The sequence below is a fragment of the Pipistrellus hanaki genome (genome assembly GCF_964339955.1).
Source record: "Pipistrellus hanaki genome assembly, chromosome: 9".
Classification (NCBI taxonomy): domain Eukaryota; kingdom Metazoa; phylum Chordata; class Mammalia; order Chiroptera; family Vespertilionidae; genus Pipistrellus; species Pipistrellus hanaki.
In genome coordinates, this window is record NC_140511.1 from 41,560,189 (window position 1) to 41,574,862 (window position 14,674).

Sequence of the window (14,674 nt, forward strand, 5' to 3'; positions counted from 1 at the left end):
CATTTAGATCTTTAACGGCCACAACAGCCCCGTGAGATAACCAAAACCAGAAGGGTCCTAAGTATCAGGGAATCAGTGTTGGTGTCCTAATTTGAACCCAGATCTAATTGCAAAGCCCAGCTTCTCAAATGTACCTTGTAAAATGCTCTGCGGAGGGCATTCTTCAGTCTACCACACTCTGGATGACTTGCACATAGCCTTTGCCTAACTTCCCAGCCAGGAGTTGAGGTGGTTTCTTGGTCCTCTCCTTGGGAGTGAGATCATAGCTGGGAGGAGCAGGATTATCCTCCACCCCTGAATTATCAATCTGCTGTGGGTTCCAGCAGCCTTTGCAAGCCCAGATTCTGTCTGGAGGTAAAATCCATCCCACCCCAAGTCAAAAAAACCTTTGTTTTCCTCTGGCCCCACCAGTTTGTCCTTTCCCTGGTTCTCCAAAGCTATCTGCTGGTTCCTAATCTCTGTCTGCCCTCTAGACCTATTCCCAAATTCTCAAACTTTAGCAGGTGTTCTTTCCTTGCCCGATTGGTCAATAGGCTCTCAGCTCTTGCCATCAGCTGCCACATGTCCTTCATGATCACAAGCTAACTCTTCAGTCTTTTGGTAAAAAGTCCAGGAAAGGTTTTGGCACTTGCTTCCACATTGCCAACAGCCATATTTCCACTAGTGGATCCCAAGGGCCATTTCACAACAGCTTTGGCTGCCTACATGAACACTTGGAGGGGAGGGAGGAAATATTTGAGTTTGGGTCTCACTTCCACTATGAAAGCCAAAGGGGCTATCTTCTCACCTCAGCGGTCAGCAAACTGCGGCTCACAAGCCACATGCGGCTCTTTGGCCCCTTGAGTGTGGCTTTTCCACAAAATACCACGGCCTGGGCAAGTCTATTTTAAAGAAGTGGCGTTAGAAGTTTAAAAAATGTGGTTCTCAAAAGAAATTTCAATCGTTGTACTGTTGATATTTGGCTCTGTTGACTAATGAGTTTGCCGACCACTGACCTAATCTAATATACAAAGACCTGTGACTGGCTGTGTCAATACTAGATGCTAATATCCTAGGTGACCAGGATTGTCAGAACCTGTTGCCAACACCCAGACCTTTGGATGCTCACATTAGTTATCTAATTTCTCTTAAAACAAATCCCCTCACAACTGAATTACACAAATCCAGAAATGAAGCAGTTTAGCTTAATTCAAACAGTAACATTTCCAGTAAAACTACAAATGACACCTACCCACAAGAGATCAAGCCTTATAAAAGGGAACATCTCTACTGAGATATGGTCTCAACTCCATCAATATTGGCAAAACCAGTAAAATATTAGTCTAGACCAGGGGTCCTCAAACTTTTTAAAGTGGGGGCCAGATCACGGTCCCTCAGAGAGCTGGAGGGCTGGACTATATGAACTACTAATTCCTACTGTAACACCTCGGCTGCCCTCACTGCCCGAAAAACCTGGCGGGCCGGATCAGACTCCTCTGCGGGCCGCATGTGGCCCGCGGGCCGTAGTTTGAAGACCCCTGGTCTAGACAAAGATGATATAAACATCCAAGGTTCTTTTAAAAAGTGAGGGGAGACCCCAAAATACATGTCAGTGCACTCCTAACGTAATTAATTTAAACATTAGGCCCTTACCATGTGCCAAGCAGTACAACTACAACGTGCAGTTGTCCATACACGTGCAACTTATAGTCTAGTCCGAAAGACAACCAAACTAGGTGACTTGTGGAGCCAGGCCTCACCACCATGATGGTGTGGCTACTGGACTTGGCCTTCCAGGCCCAGGACAGTTGTCATCAGGAAGGAAAGACCCTGCTCTGTGATAAACCAATTTAGTTAACATGCGTCTTGTAGAATTATCAAGCCTGTCCCTCATTAGTTTCACCTAAGTGTAACAAGAGCATCAATTACTTGTAATAGCAATAGAAAACACTTCAAAATATAAAACAGGAGACAATTTTAAATATCTTTACATCTGTGCTTCAGGCTCTTCATCACTGGAACAAATTCCAGTTATACTTTAGAGATGTTGAGAATTAAAAAGTATGTTAAGCACAGCACCCAGAGCCTAGTATAACCCCAAATATAATGACCAATATATTTATTTTCTATATGCAATGTAGATTTCCCTACGCACTAGGGAATAATGAATATTATGAATATTATGAATATGAATATTACCCCTCTTCTAAACCTAACTCTAACAGATGAGTTAACCAAGGTGCTGTCAGACCTGTGTCACTTCCACCAACAGGATATAGCTCTGGTTAGCTCTGCTTGAGTCCTCCTGTTCCGGCCCTTGTCTCACAGTACAGGCAAAACCAAGAGGATTTCTTCAGTGAAAGCACAGGAGAATCGTGAGCCAAGCAGCCCTAAAAACCAACCAAGTAATGCTTTGATGAGGTGATCCTCAGTCTGAATACTGGATGTACAGTCTGTCAGGCCATGCATCTTTTAAAAAGATTTTATTAAAGATCTTTATAGAACATCCAGACTCCAGATCCAGCTGCCAAGGAGACCCTAAAACCAAATAAAGCACAACAGTAAGAACAGAAATTTCAGCTGAGTATCGGGTTCTTTCATTTACCAGTGGGTACCTATACACTCCCACTTAGGGTTTGCATGAAGACTAATAAACACAAAGAACTTTTAGGGGGGAAAAAACACCAGGTGTTCTTTTTAAGGGGATTGCTGAAGGATAATAGCTAATTACTAGCAAGAGTGCCTTGAAATTGTTGAGTAAATAAGGGCATTAGAGGGAAATTCCTGTAGTAATCAGGAATTTAAGAGACCAACTTCAAACCCTCCCAAAAGAATCCTGGGTTACAATTAAAAGGCCTCTGGCTTTAACCAGCATTCTTCCATGTAAATTAAGTGCACTCCAATTATTATTCACCAAATGCTTAGCACAGGGTGCAAAACAAGTAGAAGGGAGACAGAGGAACAGGGTCCCATTCCGCCCAAGAGGCTGCTAGAGACATACCTGTTATGCTGTGGGTACTGGCTGGGGCATGGCGGGCGGCTCTGGCTTCCCACCCTTCTGTTCCGAGATGGGGGTGGTGGGCAGTATCTCATCTTTGGGTTCCACAATGCTCACATGGTCAGGCAGGGGCTTCTTAGGACCTATCTTACCACTTGGGTCCCAAGGAAGCATGATCTTCACTTTGATGCCCAGCACACCTGAAGGATAGTTAGGACCATGGTTAGGACCTGCCTGTGGTATCACCGTCCCCCACACACAACAGGACAGGGCAGAGGAAGAGAACAGTAAGTTACTCAAATATCCCCGGTCCTGGTCCCTTCTCAGACAAATGCCTCTAATCAACCAATGAATAGGACACGTTTGCAAAAGGAACCCATGCAGTGCCACAGAACATGGCACCGACAAGGACCAAGAGCAGGATGTGACCTTTCTGACTCGTCATCGTGTCATCACTGAAGGGTACACAGGTGGCTGAGACAAGGACAAACCAACTCTTGGATCTGACTGATATCAACACTTCACTTCTTCCAATTCAGTGCAGCTAATCAATAAGCCCAAGGAGTACTAACACGCTCTGCTACTCTGAAAATGGATTCTCTATGCTGAGGTGTGCGTGGAAAACCACACCTATCCACTAAGACCCTTTGTCCTAAGAGGTACCAAAGGCTCACCTTGCCTGAGCAGCACATGGCGCACTGCAGTGTCAACATAGTAGTTAACAGGGTCCCCACTGTGGATCATCAGACCATCAACAAACTTCATGGATTTAGCCCTCTGTCCTCGGAGTTTCCCAGACACCACCACCTCACAGCCTTTGGCGCCACTCTCCATGATGAACCGAAGCACACCATAGCAGGCCCTATAGGGAAACAAGAGACAGATATCCATTTGTGTTATCACCCAAGACAGAATCACTCAATCCCACCCCATGTTTAAAAAACATGTAGGACTTACTAGTCTTCCCCATTGTCAATGTCCCTTTAAAGGAACACCCCTCCACCCCCGCCCCACACCCCACCCTGCACCTAGGCCCTATACCAGGTGAATTAAGCTGACAATCTGGGGGAGCTGGGAGTGGTAAAGTTCAGTAACAAGTATCTATGTATATAAAAGGCTAATATGCAAAGTGTCCCCTCGGGAGTTCTACCGCTCCTATGATGTGTGCTGACCACCAAGAGGCAGCATGGAACATGCCTGGGTGCTGAGGAAGCGAGGGAAGGAGGCGGTGGGGAACCTGATTGGCCCTGATGGCGAGCCAAGCCTAGGGACCCTGCCCATGCACAAATTTCGTGCACCAGGCCTCTAGTTTAAAAATAAATAAAAGAAACCCCAGGTGATCCTAATGTACAACCAAAGTTGAGACCCACAAGATTAAAAAAATAAATGAGGCCCACACTCAATCTCATGATTATCAAGTTGACACCCACCACCCCCATCATTCTGAAGCAAACCTTTCCAGTCCAGTCCAGTCCATCTCTGCCAACTCAGGCAAGCAATCAGTAAGAATCCAGAAGTACCCAATCACTAAGTGAACCCCCTATGGTTTACTGAAACATTCCTCAACCTCCAGAATTCAGAACTGATTTCAGTTTAGCATCCTAGCTGCCTTGACTATTAGCACACTGGAAAAGCATATGTAAGTCTATATAATTGACAGCGCATGGTATTAAAAAATGCCATGCATGCCCCCCTCCCACCACCTTATTAGTTTACATCCGGGAAGATAATTGGAGCTAGTAAAGAGCAAGACCAACCACCATGGCCCAGACCCTTTCATATGATCTTATTTAATCTTCACAAAAAAAGGTGGTGGTACAATGATACCCATTTAGACAGAAGACCCAAGGGTCTGAGAAGTTCAATAAGTTGCTCTGGTCTCAGCACTTCCCAGTCAAACTTCAATGCATGCAAAAGTCACCTGGAAGGCTTGTTAAGACAGTGTAGCCGGGCTACACTTCCACTCTCCAAGCCAGTGGGTCTAGGTGGAGACTGAGAACTCTTTCAAAGGAGTACTCAGATGATGGTAGGGATGCTGGCCCAGGGACCAACTTTTGAGAATCCCTTTTTACGTGGTAGATCTGGCATTCAAACCAAGTGGGAGGTCTTCTACATGTCCTTGCCTATAGCCTTTCCTACCCATCCCAACATCAACCTCAGGCAGCGCAGACCCTGTGTCCTTCCTCTGCTGGAAAACCTCCTGGGGCTCGGCTGCAGGGCCAGCCCAGCCACCTCATGTCCTTTACAGTCCATCACTCCTCACAGTACTGTCCATGTACAGCTCTCAAAGGCCAATGACTATGTTGTAAGCTCTCTTCCACCTGCAGTCTTATCTCCTGGACCCCAGAAGAAGTAACTCATGCTGGAACCGAATGACTTCAACAGGAAGCCTAACCTTCCCTCCAAGTTCTATTTTTGTTTTACTCTCCAGGCATTCAGAACAGTTCTCCGTATAACACTCATCACTCCTTTAAAAATCTTATTGCCCAGCCAGCATGGCTTGGTGGTTGAACATCAACCCATGAACCAGAGGTCCCGATTCGATTCCTGGTCAGGGCATACTGCCTAGATTTTGGACTGATGCCTAGTGGGTGGTGTGCATGCCAATCAATTATTCTCTCTCGTCATTGATGTTTCTATCTCTCTCTCCCTCTCTAAAATCAATTAAAAAATATATTTAAAAAACAAACAAAAAGACTTGCTTCTTTATTAGTCTTCCCTGCTATACTGCCGGTCCAACAAGGACATTGGGCCCTAGATGGTTTGGCTCAGACAGCCTTCGGACTCCAAGTTATTCTGGTCAAGGGCCCACGTCTGGGTTTCAGGCTTGATCCCCAGCAGGAGGCATGCAGATCAAAAAAAAAATATATATAAAAAACAAAAAACACAAAACAAGGGCATGGATTGGAAATATCCTGCCATGTAGAGAATTCATTTGCTGAATTAACAAAATGGCAAACAAACCATATTCTGATCCATGAAAGGGATACTCACCTCCGCACAGCAAGGCCCCCTAGGAGTTTGTAACGCAGAGACTCCGCCTGGGCAATGGCACACAGACCTCTTGTGGCCACCTTTTCAGCATAAAGCTTTAAGAAACAAACAATATATATCACTACAGCATCCCTTAGTACCAAAGTACTTCCACTCCCCACACCTAGCACACGCTCAGTGACAGGAACTAAACCATTCCTCATTGTCCTCTCATCCCTAGCTCTTCCTACAGCCATACCAAGGAGACCGATGGGGCACCCAACCCATCATATGCATCATTACCAATCAAGGTGGATGTAAATTCCTTAACCACCAGAATTGAGCAGAACAGGCCTGCAAAATTAAGCTTACTACTTACTATGAGAACTTCAACAAAATACCAACCCATTTGTAATATTCAGTGATAATAAACCAAGTCTTCAGTGAGATAAGGGTTTTTGGAAGTACCACCCCCCTAAGAGCCATTTCCAGATCCACAGTAACCACGGAATAAGCCAGATCACTCACCTCTACACTGCCCTCAGGGAAGCCGAACCTCTTCTGAACCACAGCAGTCAATTCCCGGATGCGCCGGCCCTTCTCACCAAGAACATTCTGTGTCCTGGGGAAAGGCAAAAAGCGACAATTCATGGCTCTCATAAAATTCCACATGCAACCTCAAATCTTGCAATCTATTGTAGTAGTAAAACCTCATTCATCAAGACATAAGCAAGTATAAAGTGTGGGTGACAGGAACTAGTTAGATTTAAAATCGCAGTTCACAAAAACCAATGATTGCATCCCCTAAGGCCAAACTTACTGGTTAATCCCCTTAAACTTCCAGACCAAACCTTCTTAATCTATGCAACATAAATGAGTTTTTACCTGGTGGCCAGAATAATAATTTCTGTCCTGTTTGGTGTAACTCGGACCTCAACCCCGGAGTAGCCATCTTCAGCCAGCTCCCGGGTGAGAAACTCGTTCAGTTCAGCTTTGAAGATGCCATCAGCAACAAACTAAAATTCAAAAAGTAAAATTCAAAGTTAGGACACGGGTTCACTTTTCCCCGCCTGGTCTTTCAGCCCATGCAACCCTCGCCCAAACTCAACCTGTCCAACCAATGACCCCTCATCAATCGTACCAGCCTTGTCCCAACAGGGATGCAGCAACCCTTCTCAGACAAATGCCTCTTGGTCATCTCCCGGTGGTGCCTTTGACCCAGGGCCCGTAACACTGCGCCGCAGAACGCGGCCCGGAGTAGGGGCCCCTGGACAACAACACCTCCAGTCAGACTCGTCATCGTCTCTTCATTGAAGGGTTTTCAAGACCGTCCTTTACACGGACACAAGCCCAACAAAAAACTGCTCTAAATGGCACGTTTACAACTCATTCATTCAGCACAGCTGGGACCCCACGCAAGTGAGGGATTGAGCCGCCCAGGGCACTGCAGGGACAGCTTGGACCGTCAGAGGCATCCCAGCCACGTTTGCAATTCAAAATAGCGTGTGGATTTCGTTTTAAGGTGGATATATATATACATACATAGTTCCTCCGAAGTTCCCTCCCTCCCTTAGCCCACTGCTTTTCCTTGCAGTATTTCCCAAACTTTTGACATAAGTGTACCCCTTCTATAATTTTCGTAACGCTGAGTACTCCTCGTACTCATGAGAACGTAGAATTAGGCGCAGCTCAGCACGGTGCAGTGCATGTCCCCACCAAACTCCGGTGCAACGCGTACCCCCACCAAACTCTTCCCGTACCCCCGGGGGTACGCGTACCACACTTTGGGAAACACTGCAAACTGCCAGCAGCCCGTCCAGCTGAAGCTTTTAGGGTCAGAAAGCTGCACCCAGACACGACTAGTAAGAAGGCAAGACACCCCTTCCCAAAGCCACGGTGTGAAGATCTGAAGCGACGGGCTCGGCTCCCACTCTCACAAAATTCCACACGTTCGCTAAGCTTCATTTGTGGACCAAGAAAAGGCTCACAAGCGCCTTTCCCGGGAGAGGAGAGCAGCCCAGTGCTCATCTCTCCTCTCCGCCCGGAACCGGCAGAAATCGTCCCCCTTTCTCCGCCACACTACGCTCGCCTGGCTCGGGCCGCGCACTCAATCCACGGCCATCCGCGGCCCGCGGGGATGTCTCGGGGCCCAAGCCGCTTCCCGGGGCAGGGCACGAGCTGCGGGTCCCACCACGGCACCTCGAAAACACCCTGACCCCCACGGCGCTGCAATCCCCAGGGCCCAAAGCCCAGAATCTCACCTTCCTCTTCTTGGAAATTTGCACCGCCATCTTGCCGCCGTGCGTCGCCGCAGAGAAAGGAAGTAGCTCACCGGCGGAAGTGGGTATAAAGAGCGCGGAACTACGACGAAGTGCTGCGCGACGTTGACGCCCGTGGGCGCTCCTGGGAAATGTAGTTTTTATGTTAAGGAAGGCGTCCAGAAGAATGGAGACAGCTACAGAAGGAAACAGGAAAGGGCGCAGATGAATCAGAACTTGGGAATTGCAGGGGAGCTTATTGTAATTTAAAAATAAACAACCTGAGGCTCAGAGATGAAAATTACAATTATAACTCAAAGCAACAGAGTTCAACAAGCGCAAAATCCTGGCCCCTACACTCTACACTGGAATGAAAATAGACTGAAAGTCTTTGGTGAAATTCATTTAGGACCCCAGCTCTTTTCAGACTGTATTCATTTCCTCCGTTCCAGATGATAGCTAACATTTATTAAGTATTCTTAGGGCTGTTGTATGTCCTGTACATTATTAACTAATTTACCCCTAGGCCTCAATTTTAAAAAAATATATATATTTTATTGATTTTTTTTACAGAGAGGAAGGGAAAGGGACAGAGAGTTAGAAACATTGATTGGAGAGAAACAACAATCAGCTGCCTCCTGCATACCCCCTCTGGGGATATGCCCGCAACCAAGGTACATGCCATTTACTGGAATTGAACCTGGGACTCTTTAGTCTGCAGGCCAATGCTCTATCCACTGAGCAAATTGGTATAGGGGTAGGCCTCACTTTCTTTCTTTCTTTCTTTCTTTCTTTCTTTCTTTCTTTCTTTTTATTTTTTATAGCCTACGTGTGTTTTTTTTATATATATATTTTATTGATTTTTTTTACAGAGAGGAAGAGAGAGGGATAGAATTAGAAACATCGATGAGAGAGAATCATCAATCAGCTGCCTCTTGCACAACCCCTACTGGGGATGTGCCTGCAACCAAGGTACATGCCCTTAATGGAATCAAACCTGGGACCCTTTAGTCTGCAGGCCAATGCTCTATCCACTGAGCAAACCGGTTAGGGATAGGCCTCACTTTCTTAAAGTCTGTTACAACTTGTAACAAGAAGTACTAAAAAGGTGGCTCATGAGTTCACAATTATTTTTCAATAAAAAAAATATTTTTCTCTCTATTTTGCTATGAAAATTTCCAGCTGCACAGAAAAGTTGCAAGAATTTTGCAGTGCACAATCATATATGAATTACTTAAGTGTTGCAATGAACATTTTTGCTATATTTGATTTATCACATATCTATTCACCTCTCTATTCACCCACCAATGCACCTTTTGATACATTTCCAAGTAAGTTGCAGACATCAGTACACTTCACCCCTAACCATTTCAACAATTTTACGCTAACTTTGGATAGTTTGCCTGAATTTAAAATCAGGAGATTCTAAACTATTTTCAGTTACTCTTTAAAATCATATATGAATTACTTAAGTGTTGCAATGAACATTTTTGCTATATCAAAATTGATGCCCAGGTTTCTGACTCCAGTGGTGGATGCTTGGTGACTCCTCACTGAGATGAGGAATCCAGAGACAGGTTTTTTCCTTCACCTGTCATCTTCCTCTGCTCTTTACTTTCTTCTTCATCAAGTGCCATGGTCTGTTAATTCACTGGTACCAGGCTGCTAACATCTCAACCCTGATGACTCTGACGACCTGACTTTGCTATGCCCTCACTTAGGATGTGGGAGAGAATCCTGTAGTCAGCGTACTTCCTCATTCAGATATGCCCCTTGTCTCCCCACAGTGCTTACTATAATCTTTGTCGAATCAGAACCTCCTCCTCATCCTCGGCAGCCAACCTCCCTCCTAACTTATTGCCCCCAAAATAGATTGTACAGTCAAGAACTGCCTCTCACCTATCCTGTAGCTGTCTGTTTCCTTGGCCAGCCTCCTCTTTCCCCGTCCCTGCTCAAGAAAGAGACCCTCTTCCTCCCCAAGGTAGGCCTCCCCTGTGTGTTTTAGTTCAAGTTTAGTTCTGTTCCTTTGAGACCTTGTTTCAGCAATCAAGTTCTCCCTTTCAGGTGACACCCTCCTTTCGTGGCCCTTTCCTTCCCCATCCCGCATGTTAAATATGTGCAGGGTTGTGACTCTCCTCGCTGCCCTTAGTTGTAGAACAAAATTTTAAAAATTTCTTTCTACTGCTTTTGTATTACTGTTTTAGGACTCATACTTCCAATATCCCTACTTACAATATAAATAAGACCTAGGGGGTGAGTAAACAAGCATCCTCACATTGTAGGTGAATGCAAACTGGGATTTTTTTTTTTTTTTTTTTTTTTTTGAGGGCAGCTTGATGGTAACCATACCTTAAGATATACAGTGTTTCCCTGAAAATAAGACATCCTCCGAAAATAAGACCTACTTACAGGTTTCATTCTGAGTGAAATATAAGGCATCCCCTGAAAATAAGGCCCCCCTAGGCTAAACATGAGAGATTTGGTCCACTGATTCTGAAAGAAATGGAGTCACAAGAAATTCACCAGGAAATTCAGGAATTGGGTTGTTATGATGATGTTCCAGAAGATGATGACATGATTGTCATTGAATAAATGAGTAAATTCTTGATACTGTAGGATTCACAGTTTGTCTGGTTTGTGACAACTACTGTACTACCGTACCATATACAGGTAATATATTTCCTTTATTTTCATTTAACAATAAATGTGTATCGTATTCTTCTTCATGGAAAAATATATATCCCCTGAAAATAAGACCTAGCGCATCTTTGGGAGCAAAAATTAATATAAGACACTGTCTTATTTTCAGAGAAATAGGATAGATTCCCTTTGGCCCAGCAAATGCATTTGTTTTTATCTACTCCAGAAAAACACCTGCACAAATACATGTAGAGTTGAATGCAAGAATGCATGTTATAGCACTGTTAGGAATAGTGAAAAAATAAGTGAAGAACAGCTCCACAGCCCCTCAGCAGAGAAGTGGTTATGGAATATTATGTAGTGATTATAAAAGAATGATGTGACTGTATGTACACATATGAAAAGAGCATCAAGAAATATCATGATGGCCCTAGCTGGCTTGGCTCAGTGGATAGAGCATCGGCCTGTGGACTGAAGGGTCCTGGGTTTGATTCCAGTCAAAGGCACATGCCTGGGTTGCAGACTCCATCCCCAGTAGGAGGCATGCAGGAGGCAGCCAATCAATGATTCTCTCTCATCATTGATGTTTCTGTCTCCCTCTCCCTTCTTCTTTGAAATCAATAAAAATATATATATACTTTTAAAAAAGACTTTCAAGCTTTTGTCTCAATTATTTTTTAAAAGAAAAGAAAAGAAAAGAAAGAAAGAAAGAAAGAAAGAAAGAAAGAAAGAAAGAAAGAAAGAAAGATCATTATGGCCTGACCGGCGTGGCTCAGTGGTTGACCATCAACCTATGAACGAGGAGGTCACGGTTTAATTCACGGTTAGGGTACATGCTTGAGTTGCAGGCTTGATTCCCCAGTGTGTGTGTGTGTGTGTGGGGGGGGGGGGAGGGCCCGCGGGGGCATGCAAGAGGCAGCCAATCAATGATTCTCTCTCATCACTGATGTTTCAATCTCTCTCCTTCACCCTTTCTCTCTGAAATCAATAAAAAAATATATTTTAAAAAAGAAATAAAGAAATATCACTATGTGACAAAACCTAGTTTCAGAACAATATAAACTGTATAATATTGATGTACAAGAAAATAAAGAAAATAAAACATATGCATGTAGCCGGAACCGGTTTGGCTCAATGGATAGAGCTTCGGCTTGGGGACTGAAGGGTCCCGGGTTCGATTCTGGTCAAGGGCATGTACTTTGGTTGTGGGCACATCCCCAGTAGGGGGTGTGCAAGAGGCAGCTGATTGATGACTCTCTCTCATTGATGTTTCTAACTCTGTATCTCTCTCCCTTCCTCTCTGTACAAAATCAATGAAATATATTTAAAAAAAAATAAAACATGGCTTTATCCATTAAAAAAAAAAACACAAAAAAAAACCCAAAAAAACATATGCATGTAAATGCATATAAGGATAAATAGCCAACTGAGAGCTAACCAAACTTACTTCTGGGAATGGCGTAGTTTGGAGGAAGATTAAGGGGTAATCTGTTTTATTGCTCAACTTAAAGAAAAATACATTATTATTGATTTTTATCAGAGAGGAAGGGAAAGAGATAGAGTTAGAAACTCCCATGAGGGAGAAACACCAATCAGCTGCCTCCTGCACGCCCCCTACTGGGGATCAGCCTGCAACTAAGATACTTGCCCTTGACTGAAGTGAACCTGGGACCCTCAGTCCATTGATCTATCCACTGAGCTAAACTGGTCAGGGCTCAACTTTTTTTTTTTATATATAATAAAAAAAATTCATACATTCTTTGTAAAACTGAAAATGAGTTAAAAAAAAAAAAGCAAGGACCTCATTTCTGATCATGTGACCACTTGTGAAACACTGTGAATTGGCTCAGCCTCTAACACCAAATCCCTTAATCCTTTCTTTTGAAAGCTCAGGATAAAGAAAAGTTTATTTTCTTAACCAGACTATGAATCTCCATCTGATAATGTAGCCACTGGTTTCACAGGGCTACTGATACCTGAAAGGTGGCTAGTCTAAGGGGAAAATTGTTCTATGTGTAAACAAACCAGATTTCAAAGTGAAAAAAAGGAATATCTTAATAATTTTTGTATTGATTACATGTTAAAACAATAGCATTTTAGATATAAAATGAGTTAAATAAAATATAGTATTATGTTCACCTGATTCTTTTTCTTTGAATTTTTTTCCTTTTGTTAATCCTCACAAATGGGATATTTTCCCATTGATTTTTATAGAAAGTGGAAGAGAGAGAGAAAGACAGAGAAACATCAATGTGAGATTGGTTGCCTGCTGCATAAGCCCAGACTAAGGCTAGGGAGGAGCCTGCAACCACGGTAGATGCCCTTGACCAGAACTGAACCCGGGACCCTTCAGTCTACAGGCTGATGTTCTATTCACTGAGCAAAAATGGCTAGGGAGATATATATATATATATATATATATATATATATATATATATATATATATATATATATATATTTTCCCCCCCCCATGTGGCAACCGGAAAATTGAGAATTTCATACGTAGCTTATCTTTTTGTTGGGCAGTGCTGCTGTCATTTCCCACCCAGAAGTCAAAGGTGCTTTACCTCTCTTTGTTTCCATGAGATTTGGCAGACAGAGGGCACTGAGTTACTGTTTAAAGCACATGTGTCAAACACAAGGCCCGCGGGCCAAATCCAGCCCGCCAGGCCTTGCAATGTGGCCCGCACCGCGCTGTCATCACTGCACTCCGCTGTCAGTTTATGACATTGTCAGTTTATGACTGTTCAGTAAACCATTCGGCCCGCGATTTAGGCTGGATTTTAGATTTTGGCCCCTTCTCTGATTGAGTTCGACACCCCTAGTTTAAAGGCATATTATTGAACAAAAGGAAGTCTAAGAGGCGTGGGACCAGTCTTGTTCCCTGTTTGCCTGGAACCCTGGGAATTGCAAAGCTGAGTTCCTGGGTCCGCCCCTAGCCCTGGGTGAAGGAGGACTAGTGTGTGGACTCAGAATTCTTTCTGGAGCCCTGGAGCCAGGCCAGTGAGACCGCCACAGCCTCCTCTTCCACATACACAGGCCCTTCCTCCTTTGTAAACTGAGGCCCACGTGGTCCAGTGGCGAGTAGAGGTGAACTCGGTGAGAGCAACCATTTAACCTTGTTCGGGTTTTTCTGAACAAACAGCCTGGGTGGCAACACAATGGACTGATGTATGGACTTAAAACCTGGCCTTTGGGACCAGTCAAAGGTGCTTTCGAGCCCTAACTGGTTTGGCTCAGTGGCTAGAGCGTCGGCCGGCAGACAAGTAGATAAAAAATGATTGCTGTATAGTACATAATAATAGAAATATTTGTGTGAGTTTTTACTGCAAAAATCTGATTTCTCTGTTTTGAAAATAAAATTACCAGACTGCATATAAAAAAAAAAAAATTCTATTTGCTCATCCGAACAACAAAAACAAAAACAACAACAAAAAAAACCCACAAAAACAATGGTCCAGGAACTAACCTGACAAGTTTGTTTTCCAGATCTAAAGCCACAAACCATAGAGACAAACTTAATACCTGGGAAAGTCCCTTCCTGTATCCCATAATAAGTGCTGCACAATCCCAGAAAGCTTCACTTCACTGATGTACACCTAGACATCAGTATTCCAAAAAAGCAAAGAGTCTGTTAACCTACACCTTGATTGGTTAACCCCAGCAACCTCAGTGTTCCCAAGCAATAAAACACCTAAGACTCACGTCTGGCATGCAGAACCTGGGACTTATCTTAGTGTTCTTTTTAATATTTATTTATTTATTTTACAGAGAGGAAGAGAGAGGGATAGAGTTAGAAACATTGATGAGAGAGAATCATCAATCA

The 14,674-nt window shown here is 43.9% G+C and overlaps 1 protein-coding gene across 1 annotated transcript in view; it reads right to left on the reverse strand.

Annotated features, from left to right (window-relative positions):
- Positions 1–2,449: 2,449 nt before the first annotated feature.
- RPS3 (ribosomal protein S3) overlaps positions 2,450–14,674 on the reverse strand; it is a 46,730-nt gene continuing 34,505 nt past the window's right edge. The window contains exons 2-8 of the mRNA XM_084893440.1: positions 8,212–8,405; positions 6,836–6,966; positions 6,479–6,572; positions 5,972–6,066; positions 3,652–3,839; positions 2,981–3,177; positions 2,450–2,517 (exon numbers count right to left, since the gene is read on the reverse strand). Of these exons, the coding sequence (XP_084749566.1) occupies positions 2,984–3,177; positions 3,652–3,839; positions 5,972–6,066; positions 6,479–6,572; positions 6,836–6,966; positions 8,212–8,241 (732 nt within the window). The 5' untranslated portion in view covers positions 8,242–8,405 and the 3' untranslated portion in view covers positions 2,450–2,517; positions 2,981–2,983. The remainder of the gene's footprint in view (positions 2,518–2,980; positions 3,178–3,651; positions 3,840–5,971; positions 6,067–6,478; positions 6,573–6,835; positions 6,967–8,211; positions 8,406–14,674) is intronic.